The sequence below is a fragment of the Phocoena phocoena genome, chromosome 10, assembly GCF_963924675.1.
Source record: "Phocoena phocoena chromosome 10, mPhoPho1.1, whole genome shotgun sequence".
Taxonomy (NCBI): Eukaryota; Metazoa; Chordata; class Mammalia; order Artiodactyla; family Phocoenidae; genus Phocoena; species Phocoena phocoena.
The window spans coordinates 70,359,338-70,378,159 of record NC_089228.1 but is presented as its reverse complement, the minus strand read 5'-3'; the positions used below and the strand labels follow the sequence as shown (position 1 = coordinate 70,378,159).

The 18,822-nt window shown below is 51.1% G+C and overlaps 1 protein-coding gene across 1 annotated transcript in view; it reads left to right on the top strand.

The window, feature by feature from the left end:
- The window catches only part of MOCS1 (molybdenum cofactor synthesis 1), a 34,805-nt gene extending 18,401 nt beyond the window's left edge, over positions 1-16,404 (top strand). Inside the window, exons 4-11 of the mRNA XM_065885359.1 lie at positions 6,743-6,907; positions 9,162-9,223; positions 9,532-9,643; positions 10,054-10,166; positions 10,668-10,778; positions 13,054-13,174; positions 13,662-13,709; positions 15,644-16,404. Coding sequence (XP_065741431.1) covers positions 6,743-6,907; positions 9,162-9,223; positions 9,532-9,643; positions 10,054-10,166; positions 10,668-10,778; positions 13,054-13,174; positions 13,662-13,709; positions 15,644-16,404 — 1,493 coding nt within the window. The remainder of the gene's footprint in view (positions 1-6,742; positions 6,908-9,161; positions 9,224-9,531; positions 9,644-10,053; positions 10,167-10,667; positions 10,779-13,053; positions 13,175-13,661; positions 13,710-15,643) is intronic.
- Positions 16,405-18,822: the final 2,418 nt, after the last annotated feature.

The window sequence follows — 18,822 nt, the reverse complement described above, 5'->3', positions numbered from 1 at the left end:
GGAGCTTGTCCTTTAATTATTACATGAAGAAGTCTATATTTGTTCATTGGATCCAGCTGGTTAATTTTATTTCCCAAACCTTTGGTTATGTCAATCTTGGCTGGCTTTTTATCTGCTTGGCCTGCCAATAATAAATAAGTAGGTGGTTTTGTTAGTTTCTCCCAGAGGTCCTGTTGCTTTTATTTTATCTATAGTTGAGGTGATTTTATTAGGTTCATATGTGGTTAGAATTGTTATATCTTATAAATTGGATTTTTTATCACTGTGTAGTAGGTCTCTCTCCATGATGATACTTTTAGTCTTAAGGTCTATGTATTTTATTTTACTAAAGCTATATCAGCTTGCTTTTAGCTTTAGTGTGCTGTTTTATGTTTTCATCTATTCATTTTAAACCTTTCTATATTCTTATACTTTAGATATGTCTCTTATAATAGCACATAGCTGTTACTTTGATCGAATTTGACAATCTTTGACTTTTAACTGGCAAGTTTATTCTAGTTGCCTTTGTTGTAATTGTTGAAACGGACTCATTTCTACACTTTTTTTCTGTCATGCTTTTTTTTGTGCTTCCTTTTCCTCCTTTTGACTTTTAAATAAATGATCCTCCCCCTTTTTTCTTCCTCACAAGGCAAAAAGTTTAGCACACTCTTAGGCCCTTGATTTTTTTCAACCCTCCCCCACCTGTATTGTTGATATTTTCTATAATTTTTCTTTCAAGTCATTACAAATAGTCTGCCCCTCTGTATCTCTTGTAAGCACACGCTCTGCCTTTTAAGATAACAACAAACTTTACCAAGGTATTTGATCATAATTTCCATAATTCTTACAGCATCTCCTGAATTTGTTTCTCTTCTTATTTGAATATTTCCTCTAAAAGTTTTTTTTTTTTTGCGGTACACGGGCCTCTCACTGTTGTGGCCTCTCCCGTTGCGGAGCAACAGGCTCCGGACGCACAGGCTCAGCGTCTATGGCTCACGGGCCCAGCCGCTCCGCGGCATGTGGGATCCTCCCGGACCGGGGCACGAACCCGTATCCCCTGCATTGGCAGACGGACTCTCAACCCCTGTGCCACCAGGGAAGCCCCCTCTAAAAGTTTTTTGATGTGAGTCTAATGGTGACTCTCATTTTGATGGTGAATCTAATTAAATCTGACATACCAGGTAGTTTTTTAAAATGTTTTAAAGTAGTAGTTTTATAATATTTTGAATGCTTTTAAAATCTTATGTCCAAGGTTCATTCCTTCATTATGTTAAGAATGTCACTGCATTGTCTCCTTACAGTCAGTCTGGCTGTTGCGAAAAGTCTGATGTCAGTCTGGGTTTTGCTCTTGGTAATACACACTTCTTCTCTGGAAGTTATTAGAGTGTTGCCTTTGTTATTTGATTTTCTTAAATTTTACTGTAATGTGTCTAGGATAGGCTTTTCCTCATCTGTCCTGTTGGCATTCAGTGACATCGTCCTTTCATTCTATTACGTTTGCGTTACATTTGGGGAAACTTTTCTTCATTACTCTGTTATGTTTTCAGATATTCCTTCCTTCTCTCCAGTTTAATTTTTTTCTGGGACTTCTATTATCTGGATGTTGCTTCTTCTACTTAGGGCCTCCACAGTTCTTAAAATATATTTTGGTATCTTATTCTCGTCCTCTTTTTTCCTGGGAGAGCCCTTTAATCTTACCTCCCAACTCATCAATTTCTCCTATGTTGATATTACCATTTAACTTATTTCTTGTGTTCTTTATTTCACAATACTGTTTTTAACTACTACTTTCCCTTGTTCCCTTTTATAATGAAAGATTTTGTTTCATATTGTTAATATCTTCTGTTATTTCTTTTATTGTATTTATGTTTATCTTACATTCTTGGTCTGTTTGATCATTTCTTTTCTATTGATATATATAGAGGGTTGGGGGTGTTCGGGTTTTTTTGTTTTGTTTTGTTTTTGGTGGGGGAAGCACTGGTTGTACTTCTCAAGGGTCTCCTTAGTTTAGGCAGTAAGTTTGTTCCCCTGAGGATATTAGCTATTCTGTATGGCACTGCTTAATGGGAAAAGGTTTAAGGCCAGATCTTAGTCTTCAATAGACCCGGTGAGCTCAAGATCCCAGAAAATCACAGTTATTCACTCGTGTTTGTAATCTCCCCACCAGTGACCAGCCTGGCCACGTAGGACAGCGCAGGTTGTGTACTTGCATAACTCTGGGAGATGCTGTTGACTTAGAATGTGATGAGAATGGCACCTCCTGGAGTGATGTAATATGACAGACCTTCACCTTCAAACCCGCGGAGAGAAGCAGATTTGGAAGGAGGCAGTTACTCTCCATTTTAATCCACCAGTCCTGGGGCTTTGGAGTGGGAGGGTGGAGGGATGAATCCCAGCAGGGCTTTGGCAGCTTCCCTGAGCTGACCTCCTAAGCTAGTTCTCTGGAGCTCTTACCACCAAATTCTTCAGGAAGCGGACAGCATTGATTGTTCTGAGGCATCAGTGGATGAGGGTAAGGAGAGAGCTTGAACTGCCTTGCTTTCCTTTAACTGCTTCCATTCTCTGCCAGTCTACTTCAACCCCAGGCTACACACCCCCTCCCCCATACCAGCTCAAAAGGACTGTCCATCTTCCTGTGAGTTTCTCGAGATTGTCTTTTTTTTTTTTAAGTTCCTGGATTCTGTGTTTCTTCAGGGTTGATTTGGTGGAGGGAGCCAAAAACTACTACTAATTTTCCATATTGTCAGAGTCCCAGAGGAAAGTTCTTTTCTTTGTTTTTAAAACAACTTTTATTTTTAAACTTTCATTTTCTTACTACAAAAGTAATACATGTTTATTTCAGATAAGCAAAAATAGTATCACTACTGCCCAACTGTAACCACTGTCAACATTTTGGTTTGGCGACCTTCCTGTCTTTTTTCTTTGCACCTAGTTTTCAACTAGTGTTTTTAACCTGCCCTCTGGATTTAATGTGACATGTGTATTTCCCAACATCCTAACTTATTCTTTTACAGAGTCATTTTTAGTTGCATAATACTCCATCATCATTTAGACAAAGCATGATTTAGCCAGTTTTCTGTTGCTGGCCATCTGGATGTTTTCCTACATCCCTTTGTTATGTATTGCTCACCGATTAACATCCTTGTACATAAGTATTGTTCACATCCATGATTATTGTTTGGTTTGGTTTTTTGGTGTGGTTTTTTTTTTCTTTTTGGTTTTATTTAGATTCCACATATAAGTGAGATTATATGGTATTTGTCTTCTCTGTCTGACTTATTTCATTTAGCATAATGCCCTCAAGGGCTATCCATGTTGTCACAAATGGCAAGATTTCCTTCTTTTTTATGACTGAATGATATTCCATTACACACACACACACACACACACACACACACACACACACACACACACACCACGTTTTCCTTATCCATTCATCCACTGATGGACAAATCTTGGTTATTATAAATAATGCTACAGTGAACATAGGGATGCATATATCTTTTTGAGTTAATGTTTTCACTCTCTTTGGATAAATACCCAGAAGTGGAATTGCTGATCATATGGTTCTGTTTTTAATTTTTTAAGGAATTTCTGTGCTCTTTTCTATAGTGGCTGCAGCAATTTACATTCCCACCAGCAGTGCACAGGGGTTCCCTTTTCTCCACATTCTTTCCAGCACTTGGTTTTTCCTGTCTTTTTGATCATAGCCATTCTAACAAATGTGAAGTGATATCTCATTGTGATTTTGATCTGCATTTCCCTGATGATTAGTAATGTTGAGCACCTTTTCATATACCTATTGGCCATCCGTGTATCTTCTTTGGAAAAATGTCTATTCAGATCCTCTGCCCATTTTTTAATAGGTTTTTTTTTTAGTGTTATATGAGTTCTTCATATATTTTGGATATCAACCCTTTATCAGACGTATCATTTGCAAATATCTTCTGCCATTCAGTAGGTGGACTTTCCATTTCGTTTGCTGTGTGGGACCGTTTTCGTTTGATGTAGCCCCACTTATTTTTGCTTTTGTTGCCTTTGCTTTTGGTGTCCAATCCGAAACATCACCAAGACCAATGTCAAAGGGGCTTACTGCATGTTTCCTCTTAGGAGTTTTATGGTTTCAGATCAATATTTAATCCATTTTGAGTTAATTTTTGTGTATGGTATAATATAGTGGTCCAGTTTCATTCATTTGTACTTGGCTATGCAGTTTTCCTGGCACCATTTAGTGAAGAGACTGTCCTTTCCATTCTTGTCTCCTTTGTTGTAAATTAATTGACTCTATGTGCATGGCTTTATTTCTGGGCTCTATTCTGTTCCATTGATCCATGTGTTTTTTTTAATGCCAATACCATACTGTTGTTTTTTTTTTTTTTTTTAATACCATACTGTTTTGATTGCTATAGCTTTGTAATATGGTTTGAAATCAGCGAGCATGATGCTTCCAGCTTTGTTCTCCTTTCTCAAGATTGCTTTGACTATTGAGAGTCTTCTATGGTTCCATGCATATTTTAAGATTGTTTGTTCTATATCTGTGAAAAATGCCATTGGAATTTTGATAGGGATTGCATTGAATCTGGAGATTGCTTTGGGTAGTATGGGACATTTTAACAATATCAATTCTTCTAATCCATGAGCAGAGAATATCTTTCCATTTATCAATATTTGTGTTGTCTTCAATTTCTTTCATCAGCGTGTTACGGTTTTCAGTATACAAGTCTTTCACCTCCTTGGTTAAATTGATTGCTAGGTATTTTATTCTTTTTGATGCAATTGTAAGTTTTCTTAATTTCTGTTTCTGATAATTTGTTATTAGTGTATGAAAATGCAATGAATTTTTGCATATTAATTTTGTATCCTGCAACTGTACTGAATTTGTTGATTAGTTCTAATGGTTTTTTGGTGGAGTCTTTGGAGTTTTCTGTGTATAATATCATCTGCAAATAGTGACAGTTTTACCTCCTCCTTTCTGATTTGGATGCCTTTTATTTTTCTTTTCCATTTGCTGTGGCTTGGACTTCCAATACTATGTTGAATAAAAGTGACACAAGTGACCATCCTTCTCTTGTTCCTGATCTTAGAGGAAAAGCATGTAGCTTTTCACTGTTGTGTAAGATGTTAGCTGTGGGCTTGTCATATATGGCCTCTATTATGCTGAGGATCATTCCTTCTATACCCACTTTGTTGAGAGTTTTTAATCATGAACTGACGTTGAACTTTATAAAATGCTTTCTCTGGATCTATTGAGATGATCATATGATTTTTATTCTTCAATTTGTTAATGTGGTGTATTACATTGATTGATTTGTGGATGTTGAGCCATCCTTGCATCCCTGGAATAGATCCCATTTGATCATGGTGTATGATCCTTTTAATGTGTTGTTGAATTTCATTTCCTAATAGTATTTTGTTGAGGATTTTTGCATCTATGTTTATCTAACTCTGATTTTTGAAAGAGTCATCTTCTGTTATCTCTGTCCTTTCTTCTTCCTCTTTCACTCTTCTGTTGAGTTGGCCAAAAAGTTCATTTGGATTTTTCTGTAACATCTCACAAAAACCTGAATCTCCTCCCTCTTGCATCTCCCTCCCACCCTCCCTATCCCACCCCTCTAGGTGGTCACAAAGCACTGAGCTGATCTCCCTGTGCTATGCAGCTGCTTCCCACTAGCTATCTGTTTTACAGTTGGTAGTATATATAAGTCCATGCCACTCTCTCACTTCATCCCAGCTTACCCTTCCCCCTCCCCATATCACAGCATTCTTTTAAAATGTTTGCTGATTCTTTTTTTTAATGTATATTTTTATTTTTGGCTGCATTGGGTCTTTGTTGCTGCACGTGGGCTTTCTCCAGTTGTGGTACGTGGGCTTCCTATTGCAGTGGCTTCTGTTGTTGTGGAGCACAGGCTCTAGGGCGCGTGGGCTTCAGTAGTTGTGGCGTGAGGGCCCAGTAGTTGTGGCTCACGGGCTCTGGAGCGCAGGCTCAGTAGTTGTGGCGCACGGGCTTAGTGGCTCCGCAGTATGTGGGATCTTCCTGGACCAGGGCTCAAACCCGTGTCCCCTGCATTGGCAGGCAGATTCTTAACCACTGCACCACCAGGGAAGCCCATATTTACTGCTTCTTAGCTGTGTACTCATTTCAGTGTCCAAGGCTTCTGTTGGCCTGGCTGTCAGTGCTATATCTGTTTATGCTGGTTGCCCCTGAGTTTGTGGAGAAGGGAAGTGAAGTTCTTCTGGACTCCAGGGATCCCGTCTCCTGAGTATCTGCAGCTACTCAGGGCTGCCCCCACCCGCTTCAGCTCGCTTAAGTACTGTAGCCTTGGGGTAAAAGCTGCTGCCTTCCTCCTACTCACAGGCATGGGAGGGAGACCAACGTACCCAACTCATCCATATATAGCTCCCCAGACAGGCAACCTCCTTGACAGGCCCAGGGCCCCTCCTGCTTCTTGCCTAGGTGACTGCTAAGCTGGGTGCAGCTAGTTACCCTCACACTTTGTATAGAACCGTCTCCAGTGTGCACTTTGGGCTCCGGTCTCCTTGATCCATCAGATCCCGTCTGCACTCTAGCAAGGTGAGCGCTCGGTGTTTAATCTTTTGGTTGTTTCTTTTCTTATATTTCTTGTTCAGCTAAGCCTGGTTAATAGAGGTCCACAGAGAGCCCCTCTTCCATCCATCTTATCTGGCTCAGAGTTTCCCCTTCCAGCCCTTCTCCTGGCCTCACCAAGAGCAAGAAGGCTAATACCCCTTGCTGTTCTCTCTCCAGCACAGCTCCACCAGCTGGAAGGGCTGAGGACCATTGGCATCACCACCAACGGCATCAACCTAGCCCGGCTGCTGCCGCAGCTTCAGGAAGCTGGCCTCGGTACCATCAACATCAGCCTGGACACGCTGGTACCAGCCAAGTTTGAGTTCATCGTCCGCAGGAAAGGTGATCACATGGGGTTCACGGTGGACGGTGACCCTCCCAGGCCCTCGTAGCTGGGGAGCTGTGGCCGGTGCAGGGGGCCTGGTCTCCCTCTTGGTGTCTGGGCTATAGCTAAGCCTAGGCATTTACACCTCATCCCTCAGTCTTGCTAAAGGTCCCTTGTCTCTGTAGCCACACTCTTGGGGACATTTTGGGATCGGATGCTAATGAGCTGTGGTGACCAGCCTCCCCCTACCCTGTCCCCAGTTTGCCCAGGACTGAGAGGGTTTCAACAACACGGGACATTCCGTTTTAAAACCAAGACAGTCCCTGACAAACTGAGACAAGTTGGTTACCCTATAGTGAGCTCTGAGGAAATGTGGGGCAGCCTGGGGTGAAAGCAGCTAGCTGCCCTGGGGTTCCAGGGACAGGGCCAGCCCTGCCAGCTGAGGGTCCCCCAGCACCTAAGGATGCTCCCTGAGCCCATCCTGTTGTAAGCCTCTTCCTTCACCCCCTACAGCAAGCACACCCACAGCCTCCTCCTGCCAGGCTTCATCAGAGAGGGTGGCAGTGGAGAGCGGAGGGGCCTGAGCCCCGGGTCTCACTAGGCCAGCGCCCACCATCCGTGGGCCCCAGGTTGGGATGGCAGGTTCTGCACAGGCTCAGATGCCCTTTGATTTGGGGAGGGTGGTGCACTACTGAGACCTCTCTGGAGGATCAGAGAGATGCCGGGGAGACCCAGCTTTCCCTCTGCTTCTCTGGAAACAGCCTCCAGCTCTCAGCCCCACTCCTCTTTCCACCCTCCCCCAGCGTGTGACTTCCTGTTTATATTTGGCAGTGTGCTGAGGAAGTGCTGGCGGGGGGAGTGTCTTTGCCCTCTAAAGGCTGCTCCAGGTGCTGTGGAGGGGACAGACGCACAGGACACTGTCCTGCCTTACAGGCTACGAAGGGCCGAAAGGTGTGATGCCACGGAACCACCTTTGCTTGTCCTGTGCTGTCAGTTCAAGCATTGCAGAGCGGAAGAGAGAACTCTTTCTCTCTAGGGCTCTCTCCTCCAGCAGGGGGAGACTGGGAGGGCTTCAAGGAGGAGGCATTCATGCTGGCCCTTCAGGAGCTGGGTGGTCAGATCAAGGGAGCTTACTCTTAGGAGGAATGTCAGTCGAGAACCGCAGGGGCTCTGAGGTGGGAAAGTGGAAGGTATAACTGTGAGCTTTACCCAGAGAACCCCCAGCCCCACTTCCCCATGCCCCCTGCCTCCTTGACTCCTTCCTGGAATGAGGATCGGAGACAGTAGATCCTGATGCCAGATCTGCTTCCCATTCATATCCCTGTGTCCCCTGCCTCCTTTTGGAGGGAGAGGGCTTGACGGAAGAGAGAACTTATAGATTATCCTAACGGCATTTTGTATAAAAGCTGTACAGTCTTTCCTTTGCTGTCTCTTCCTGCCGTCTTACTCTGAAAATGCTGCAAGGAAACCGTGGAGGCTGGCTGGGGGTGGGGGAGGGGCCGGTATGCCGGAGGCGCTCACATGTTTGGATACATGACTGAGCTGCGGTGGGGAGGAGAAGCCAGCCTGGGATCACATTTACTGCACTAACCACAGAGATAGGAGAGAGCCACGTGCACGGGAATCGCTCACCAGCCCTGGCCCAGCACCTACGCTTGGTAGGTGCTCGGTGAGAATATGAAGAGTGGGTGAACGGTCGGACTGGTGAAGAGCAGGCATTGGGAGGGAGTTGGGGGTCCTGCCTTCTGTACGAGACCCCCAGCTGAGCCCTGCCTGTCTCTGGACCTCGGTTTCCTCATCTGGGCTATGAGGGGGTTCACCTAGATCAGGGTCCACACACTACAGCCCACCAGCCAACTCCAGCACCCTGCCTGGTTTGTTTTTCTTACAACCTTCGAGCCAAGAATGGATTTTGCAGATAACATTTGCAATGAATTTAATGATAGGGAACATTAACCATGAATACCAATTAAGCAACGTATTATCCCTGCAAAAAGAATTCCACTCTTTCATTCTATTCCAGAGTGGTGTTACAAATATTATACTCAATTATTACCATATTCTGAATTTAGTCAATAAAATCTTTATGATGTATATCTACATACTATCCTCAATTTTGCCTCTTGGCCTCCAGAGCCTGAAATATTTACTTTCTGGTCCCCAGACTCGGCGGTCTCTGAGGTTCCTTGTGGCTCTGGTGCTTTCTATGGGTGTGAGGATGTGGGGGAGAGGAAGGCAGTGCCTGGACCCTGTTCCTCTCCCTCCCCACAGGCTTCCGCAAGGTCATGGAGGGCATCCACAAGGCCATTGAGCTGGGCTACAGTCCTGTGAAGGTGAGGACTTCCTGGCCCCAAGACAGGCCCCGGCCCTGGCCAGTGCACCTGCGGTGTACCCTTCACCACTTCCTGGCCCGCTCCATCCAGCCCTGCCCCCCACTCCCCACAAGGGAGGGGAGAAAACCACTGACCCATGGAATCTTCCGACCCATGGAATCTTCCAACCCATGGAGAACTGGGGGATGGACACAAGGAACGGGACCCTGGGTGGAGAGCCTAGGCAGGTGTCAGATCCCCGACAAGGGTCATCCCTGGAAAAGAACGCAGTGGGGATAGCCCTTGTGGTCCCCTTATCCCTGGACCAGGTGAACTGTGTGGTGATGCGAGGCCTGAATGAGGACGAACTCCTGGACTTCGTGGCCTTGACCGAGGGCCTTCCCCTGGACGTGCGCTTCATAGAGTACATGCCCTTCGATGGTCAGTGCCGCAGGGCAGGGTGGGTGGGGGAAGAGGAGGCCGGGCCTGTCGGCAGAGCTGGACCAGAGCCCTGCTGAGAACACGACGGGGGGCTGTCGAGAACCCTGGGAAAGGCTGAGGAGGGCGGACAAGGTCTGGCTGCCCCTGTGGGTGCTGCTGGCCCCGATACCACTGTGTGTGTAGGAATTTCTCCAGGGATGGTGGGGAGGGGCCTGGGCAGGCACCGGGGCTGCGATGGGGGTCGGAGGCTTCTCAGAGTGGGCGTGGCTGTGATTCCATCCACCCATTTCAGGCACCTTGTGCCCTCCTGGCCTGGCGGCGGAGAACTGGTTCCTGGGCTGTGGGAGGGTGAACTTGAAGCCCCCGGGTCCCCGCATCATGTGACTGAGTAGCTCCCACCCCCAATACAGGCAACAAGTGGAACTTCAAGAAGATGGTCAGCTACAAGGAGATGCTGGACACCCTCAGGCAGCAGTGGCCGGAGCTGGAGAAGCTGCCGGAGGAGGAATCCAGCACAGCCAAGGTTGGCGGGAGGTCAGGGATGGGGCCAGGAGAAAGGTGGTGCTTCCACCCTAGGACGGGAGAGCTGGCAGGGGCTGCTTTGGGGGTGGAGTCAGTGGTGCAGGACAGTTCCTTTTAAGCAGGAAGTGTTCCAGGGCCATCATAGCAGCCTCCCTGCTCCACTGACGCAGAAGCAGGCCCGACGTGGGGCAGAGGTTAAGGAACTTGTTGTAGGATGCACTGGACTGAGTGGTGGAGCGGGTGCTTGTCTGGCTCTTCCACGTGGCTGTCCCTGGCTGTGCTGCCCTCAGGTTCCTGCATCTTTAGTAGCCTTTGTTTGGGGCAGGCCAGGTGCAGGTGGAGAGCTCATGGGCTTCATACTGGAGTCTTCTGTTGTCCGAGGGCCTTGGGGGCTGCTTTCTGCAGGGCTCCTGGGGAGAGGGCCAAGAGGCAAGGGCTCTGATGTCGGGGAGAGAGCTGGCACTCAGCTGCCTATCCCCTCCCCTCCACTGCTCACCCACAGGCCTTTAAAATCCCTGGCTTCCGAGGCCGAGTCAGCTTCATCACGTCCATGTCTGAGCATTTCTGTGGGACATGCAGCCGCTTACGAATCACAGCTGACGGGAACCTCAAGGTGAGCGTCCCCTTCCCCATGGGCACCCCTGTCCCCTCTGTGCTCTGTGTATGTCTTCCTACCCGTGCCCCCTGATTGGAGGTGAGGCTAGCAGGGTACACGGGGTGATGGTGAGATAGTGTCAGATATGGGAGGATCGTGGGAGCGGCAGATCAAGGTGAACTCGTGGCTTCCATGGAACCGTCACCCTGGTTCCTTTCTTCCTTGGGTCCCTGGTTGATCAGGAGCCACTCTCCAGGACTCAGTGCTGTGGGAGGGCTGAGCGGGGACCGATGTGCCCTTTGCCCCCAGCCCCCACCCTGGTTGGCCCCTCCCACCAGGCCAGGGGTTCATTCCTGAAACCAGCATCGGTTACTCATATCTGATATCTCGTCAGCACATGCTGTGCGTTCAGGCCCGGGGACGGTGGGTGGAAGGGAGGCGCGGACATGCCCATCTTCTGTGAGGCCACAGAGACTCCCCGTGAGACCAAACAAAGAGCTCATGGGTGGCAGTACGGGATTCTTCATCAAATGAGGGGCCGGACAGGCCTCTGGTGGTGAACCTGGAGGGAGCGCACAGGGACCTCAGTGAGCCATGGAGACTGGGCGTGGTGTGGGGGGGAGGTAGTGGTGGGGGGAGGATGGATGCGTTCATCCTGATTTGGCCAGGGCAGATTAAAGTCAGCTATGGGGAGGCCACCTCGTGGAGGGCTTGAGTGACCCCATGCAAGGTGCAGAGTGTGTCCTGTTGACAGGAGGACTCTGGGCAGAGTTTTTATACAAGGTGGGGAGGCAGGATCCCCGATTCATGTTTTAGGAAGAATAACTCCCAGGTTGAATTTGGAAATAGAAAGACAGTTAAATGGCCACTTTGTGATGTTCCAGATATGTAAGAGTTAAGGTGAAGGTGGGATGGAAGAGTGAAAGAACTTGGAGCTGCAGGTGTGGGTGGAGAGAGAGGCTCCGGGCTGTCTGGTCAGCTCTGGGACTTGCTTGGGATCGGGGGCGAGGGTGCTGGTGGGTGGGTTTGGACCGTCAGGCTGGACACCCGATAGGAACTGTGCGGCAGGTTGTTATAAAGCGAGGGGGTCTTCTGGGCTGGAGGCACAGGACTGAGTGGACAGTCGGTGGTAACTGTGTCAGTCAGTCCCCTCCACCCTGCTGCGGGAAGTGGAGGGAGGATTCTAAGGAGAATGTGAGGAAGAGGCTGTTTATAGCGCAGGGTTAAGGGGGCCTGTAAGGGCACTGGATGAGCAGCAGCAAACTGCTGTCCCACCCCTGGGAGGAAGGGGCAGGGGAGGAGTTGGCGTCACTGGGCTCCCAGGAGAGCTGGAGCGGCCGCCTGGCTCGGGCTGTGGTTGTGGACGGAAGCACCACTGCCGAGAAGTGCCCGGCCTTTCTCTGCTCTCACCCTCTGACCTCCCATCAGCCAAACCCAGGTGGAAGCCAGCAGGAGGGGGGCTCTGGTTGCAGAAGAGGGCAGAGAGTGGGGGCTGGTGGGGAGCGAGGAAGGGGGACTGACCAGCACGGGGAAGTGGGTGTATCTTCCGCTTAGATCTCGTTCATATCTTCTCTGATGGTGTCTGCTTGTCACACGTGCTTCTGTGCCCACAGCTCCCTGCACAGGGCTGACACTTGGTAGGTGCTTTGTGGGGCTTCATGGGAGGAAGTAGGTGTCCCACCTTCTGGGACTGCCCCATCCACCCCGAGCCCCCCAGAGCTCCCAGCCTCTCCCAGAATCAGGGGAGCATTGAGTCAAGTTTGAATGACCTCAGGCTGCCATCAGCCCTATGTCAGGGACCACAAACCAGAGCAGGGCCAGGCGGGCAGGGTCCGGGAGCAAAGGGACTGGAAGAGGATGGAGGGGAAATGGTTGTACATGCTGGGTCTGGAGGGGACTGCCAGGGCTCAGCTCCCACTGACTGGGGTCCGTTCCCATGCAATGAAGAGGCCTTTGCATGGAATGTCTCAGGAGAAGGTGTGGATCTAGATTTTGATGTGCTGTATCTTTCGGCAGTTATTTGGTATTTTTCAAGTACGCACCACGCGCTGAAGGAAACGTAACCAGAAGTCAGATGATGCAGGCCTTGGGGTGTCTGCTTTTGCCTCCTGCCCTTCCAGCCCCTCCGACTCCTCCATCTAGCACTTTCAGCCCCTCATTGCAGAAAGACCTGCTTTGAGTATGACCAGCCATGGGAGGCCCTCGTGCCCAGCCCAGGGGGGCTCCAAGGATGGGGGCCAAGGCTCAGGATGAGGGGGGCATGTTGGCCTCACCCGCAATGTGATCTCTCCAGGTCTGCCTCTTTGGAAACTCAGAGGTATCTCTACGGGATCACCTGCGGGCGGGGGCCTCTGAGGAGGAGCTGCTGTGCATCATTGGGGCTGCCGTGGGCAGGAAGAAGCGGCAGCATGCAGGTAAGGGGGCGGGGAGGCCAGGCTGCGTGGTGAGTGGGCCATTGTCAGCAGGAGGGAGGTCTGTAGTGAGCCAGTGGCACTCAGTGTGGTCCGTGCTCTCCGTCACTTCTGCTGGACCTCTAGACTTGGGGTGCGGTGATGCTTCTCCTTCCCAGGGGAAGAGCAGAGCCTGCACAGGACGGGGGGGGCCCACATTCTCTCGGGCTGTTTCATTGGGTGGTGGAGAAAGAGGGGTGTCATTGCCCCTCTCTCATCCCTGACAGGGAGGGCAGGGTCCTGGCATCCAAAAACTGTCATGGGCTCCATCATGGGCGACCTTGCAGTGTACGGCGGGGGTTTTTTGTCGGGCTGCGGTAGGTGAGTGCGAGTCCACGGGGCTGTCATACCTCTGTGTCCATCGTTCGTTTCAGTGAACTCTTTTCCCCGCCCTCTTTCTCTCCCCGCTTCCCTGCTCTCCTCTCCCCCACCCATCCTTCCCTCGCCCCAGGCATGTTCAGTATTTCCCAGATGAAGAACCGGCCCATGATCCTCATCGGTGGGTGACCCATCAGTACGTAACCACTCACCCTTGTCAGGGGGGGATCCCGTGGGGTGGGGCCCCTGCCGTAGGCGCCCCCCACCCTGATCCTGCACTTCATCCTGAGTTTCTCATCCTTCACCTTTTCCTACCCCTCCAAGCCTTTACTGTGGCTTTTCTTCCCTTCCCTGACTCCCTCTTACTGTACAGGCCACAGAAATCATCGTTCTGTCTCACCAGAAGTCGGGTCGGGGGGGTCCTCCAGGTTTATGATCGCTATGTTAGCTGTCCCCTGAAAATGGAGCTTCTGGGTAAGACAGAGATCTTGTCCTCGGCTTTAGAATCTCCCAGCTTGGATACAGTCACAGGCGTCCCTTCCCTGCTGTCCTGTGGGTCAATTCATGTGCCTGTCCGGACCATTAGTGGCCCTTGGTCCTCGTGTCGTCACGCTTCTGTGTGGGCAGCGCTTAGGCAGCAAGCTAAGGGTGCTACTCAGCTTCCTAGGGAGGACACAGCCAGGATCTCAACTGCCTAATTCCTTAACTCCCGGGAACGTACGTGCCCAGAGCGCCTCTTATGTGCATAGGAGGCTTCAAACAGAAACACCTTCTTATTGAGCCTCATGTGGTCTCTAACCCTGGGGAACTAGCTGGTCCATGCGGAGCTTTGGGGATGCTGTTATCTCTCTGGTGCATGCCCAGGCTCGAGCAGGGGAGGCCTCGCCCCCTTGGCCACAGCCAGATCTGGGCCCCTGAATTGTGCCCTAAGCAAGAGAAAGCAGTGAGAACGACCAGGGGAAGGGATTCTTTTCCTTCAACATTTGGAGCAGAGTGAGCCCTGAGGCATGTGGGCTGGAATGGGCCAGAGACAGCCCACGGACCACACCAGCCACCCAGAGAAGGAAGGGCGGCTCACCACAGCATGCCATCGGAAAGAAAACTGTATCACCTCTCTTCTGCTGTCACCTCCACCATCCTCATCCTCTTGTGTTGGGCCTTGACCCATGCTGACACGCCTTGATGGCAAGGAGTGGGGGATGCCTTGATAGTTGCACCTCTGACACTGACGAGGTAGGGGGGCCAGAGCATGATGGAAAGCTAGAGGTTGGGAGGCCTAATTGCTTTAGAAGGAATAATAATACTCTCAAGGATATAGAGTAACTAAAGTGGTCTGATCTCTATAAAACCAAGAGTTGCCTAGAACAGGGCCTCTTAGACTTTCACGTACCTGTGAATCCCTTAGGGATCTTGTTATTTCGGATTCGGGAGGCCCGGGCTGCATCTCTCTTAACAGTCCTCACATGGTGCTGGCGCTGGCAGTCCCTGGACCACCCTTTGAGTAACAAGAGCCTACAAGGTCCCCGAGGCCCCTGGGACCATTCAAATCATCCTGTTGCTTTGTGTATGCTTCTGATCTGCTTGAGATGTTGTTTAAATAGATTAAATATTTAACCTTAGTATGTTGTCTATAAACTATATGATTTCTGTTAGCCCTTCCCGGAGAATGTGAAGATGAGATAACTAATTGGTAATTCAGGCTGAGGCCTCGCTATCGTTTTAAGAAAATGAAGGGACAGAGCAGTCTTCTGATCGAGGCTTCAGTCTTCAGACCTTAGGTGTTTCTTAAGAGAACTCAGGCAAAAGGAAAGTTGTGAGGAGGGGAGCCCAGGTGGGGGCACCCACAGACCCCACTGCAGGGCAGGCAGAGCCTGCGTGCGGGACCCTGGCCCTGCGTACCTCCTGGAGAGGAGGGCTGCACGTGTTTATTCCGGGGGCCCCTCTCTGTGTTTCATCGCTTTTCTCTCTCTCCTCGCTGTGCTCTTTGCCCCTCATTCCCCTTTCCCCAGTGTGAACGGGAGAACTCGGGGTTTGGTGGGGAGAGGCTTGGGGAGGGAGGTGGCCAAAGACCTACCTTTTGGACTGAGCCTTTCTTCTCTTTCCTTTTCCTTCCAGAGTTACTTTTGATGTGCCAAGATTCCCCACCAGCCATTCCAAGCATCTCCTTCAGGGACTCCCTCCATGTTCAGGGTCTGAGACACAGAGTGAGTTTCTCCAGCCAGATGGTGACTTTGTGGAAAGGGGGCTGGCTCCCCCAGATCCCTCTCCTCGCCCAGCGGTGGCTGGCATCTGGTGTCCCTCAGAGACATTACGGTTCCCACCTCGACTCAGATGCCAACCCAAAGTGCCTTAGCCCAGAGCCTCGGGCTCCTGCCACCCCGTCAGGACCTCTGCCCACCTCAGACCAACTGACCCACGTGGACAGGGAAGGACAGGCGGCTATGGTAGACGTGGGTGGGAAGCCAGACACAGAGCGGGTGGCCGTGGCCTCAGCCGTGGTCCTTCTGGGGCCTGTGGCCTACAAGCTCGTCCAGGAGAACCAGCTAAAGAAGGGAGACGCCCTGGTGGTGGCCCAGCTGGCAGGCGTCCAGGCGGCCAAGCTGACCAGCCAGCTGATCCCCCTGTGCCACCACGTGGCCCTGAGCCACATCCAGGTGCAGCTGGAGCTGGACAGCACGCGCCACGCCGTGGTGGTCCAGGCGTCTTGCCGGGCTCGGGGCCCCACTGGGGTGGAGATGGAGGCCCTGACCTCCGCTGCCGTGGCCGCCCTCGCCCTGTATGACATGTGCAAGGCTGTCAGCAGGGACATCGTGTTGGTGGAGATCAAGCTTGTCAGCAAGACCGGGGGTCAGCGGGGGGACTTCCATCGGACGTAGAGCTCCCGCCCCCTCTCACCCCTGGCCCAGCGAGGTCAAGAGATGGGATGCGATTTCAGCCAAGGGAAAGATGTCAAGTTCCTTTCACCCTGCCACCAGTTACCTTCAACCGGTAGGAACCCCAGGTCAGCCCACCCCTCTACTGCTCGATGACCTACACTGACCTGCGAGGTTTCCTTTCTTCCGAGAGGAAACCAGCAGGCCCGTCAGCCTTCCTGGACCCTAACTAAGGTCGTGGGAGGGGGCTTGCCACAGCAAGCAAGGCTAGATAACCCCCAAATCACACTGAGTGACTTGTGGACTCTCTCCGACGGTTGAGCCCATAACCTCCCCTTCTCTCTTGGGTTTTCTCTTCTGCTTCCTTCCCCGGGAGGGAACCAGGGGCTCCCAAGCGGGGGCCTCGTGGGCCACAGCCCTGAGGCCTCCTGGCCAAGCACACCTCCCACACCTGCCCCGTGCACGGCCTTTCCACCTGCACCCCTTCGTCCCTGGGACACACCAGGGGAGGAGGAGCGATGGAGCTTGCCTTCACCCACACGGTGCACCAAATAAAGCCACGATGCCCATTTTGGGGATGCAAGAATGAGGACTGTGTCTGTGCCGAGGGCACCGAGCCGCCGTGATGGCAGGCCCATCCCTCAACCCAACGCCTCCTGGGGAAAGAGGAGCAGGAGAGACGCTGGCAAAGCAAAGGGGCATGTTCTCCGTGCACCCCGCCTTCCCTGGGGGAGAGATGCTCCAGAGATGCAGCATCTCCAGTAGCACTGTCAGGTAGGGGTGTCCGAAGCCCATCCCGTCGCCAGCGGGTAGAGGTCACAGGGTGCAATTAGAGGCTCCCGGTTTTCACATCCCCAAACGCTGGACGCGCTTGCTGGGTTCTCTCGGTGTGGGTAGGTGCCCGCTCCCCCGGCCCCCCACCTGCCTTTCCTCTGGCCCTGCACCCAGGTGTGCTGGCAAATGCCTAACAACTAGCTCTTGGAAAAGAAAGAAACGCCAATTTCCATGGTCTAAGTCCTCCCACCTTGGCCGATTTCAAGCCACCGTACGACATGAACTGGCCTGCGGAATTCCTGAGGATGTCACAGTCGGGGCTCGCCGAGCGGGTAGGGTCTGCTTCCAACACGCCATGGGCTGTGCCGCTCCCCAGCGCGCCTCACGTCCCAGCGTGGGAAGAAGGCACAAGATTTCAAGGCAGGTTAGGTCGGGGTGGCACGGATTTAATATTTTTTAGTATTACAATATATTCTTATAAAAAAGGTGCAGGCGAAAATGACGCTGCAGATTTTGTACATTAGCCTCATTTGTCATCTGAAACAGCTGGTGAGAACAGCCTTGGCGTGGAGGTGGTAGAGGTGGGGGGCGGGGATGGTCACGGCTCCCCCAGAGCGTGGAAAGGGAATAGGGTTGGGGAAGAGCCTGGACCAGACCCTTCCCCATCTACCCGGAGAATTTTCTCCTCCCGCCGCCCTAAACACGCCTCACAGGGGAGGGGGAGCAGATGTTGCTGCTGAGAAGGGGACAGGTTGCGTCAGATTAACTGAATTTTACATTGTACACAAAATTAGCTGGAGAAATGAACCCAAAGGTGGCAGGAAGGGCACCTGGGAACGACCAAGGAACAAATACAACAGGCGTCAACGTTTAGCACATCAAGGACCAACTCAGCTGTCTCCAAGGCACCAGCACTTCTTGCTGAGTCAGCCGTGATGGTCTGTGGTCCAAGGCACTGTTGGCGATCTGGCTACAGTGGCGTCTGGTGTCAGAGCCACTGGCCAGATCTAGAAAAATAATAAATAGAGAAAGCAAAATCTTTAGAGGTGAGAAGCCTGAGCCCTGGAACAATCAATATACGTGTCCTCTGTAAACAGTTAAACCAAACTGCGCTTTTCTGTAGATCCAACGTGTCTCGAACGTCTTCCATATTCCTTCTTCCCTGGTGCGTATCCAGCCTTCCACGGTGGGTGGGAATGCCGGGGTTTGGGCAGGCTTGTTGGCTAGACGTGGAGCCCTCCCTATTCCCGGTCCCAGTGGGTGAGGTGGACCTCGGCCCGGCCAGTCTGGGGGAGGACCCTGCGAGGTCCCACCACAACCTTCCCATTGTCCCAATGCCGGCTTCTTCCAGCGGGGGCTTTGTGGGTATCACACAGCTCTGCGGCTACTCTTCCTGGTAAGCCTTCACCTTACCCTCACCTGGACTCCAGGATGGCTGCTTCACACCGGTCCCCACCAGGCTTACACTTGCTCAATCCCTCCCCCTTGAACCAACACCCATGTTGGGCTCAGCAACCCTGTGTTTCTTCCCCTGCAGCTACTATGCTCCCACCCCCAGAAAAGATAGATAGGCAGCTGAAGAGTGGGCCCAGCCCACCAGTCTGTCCACTGGCAATAACCCTGAGCTGGAGGAGGAGGTCAGAAGGT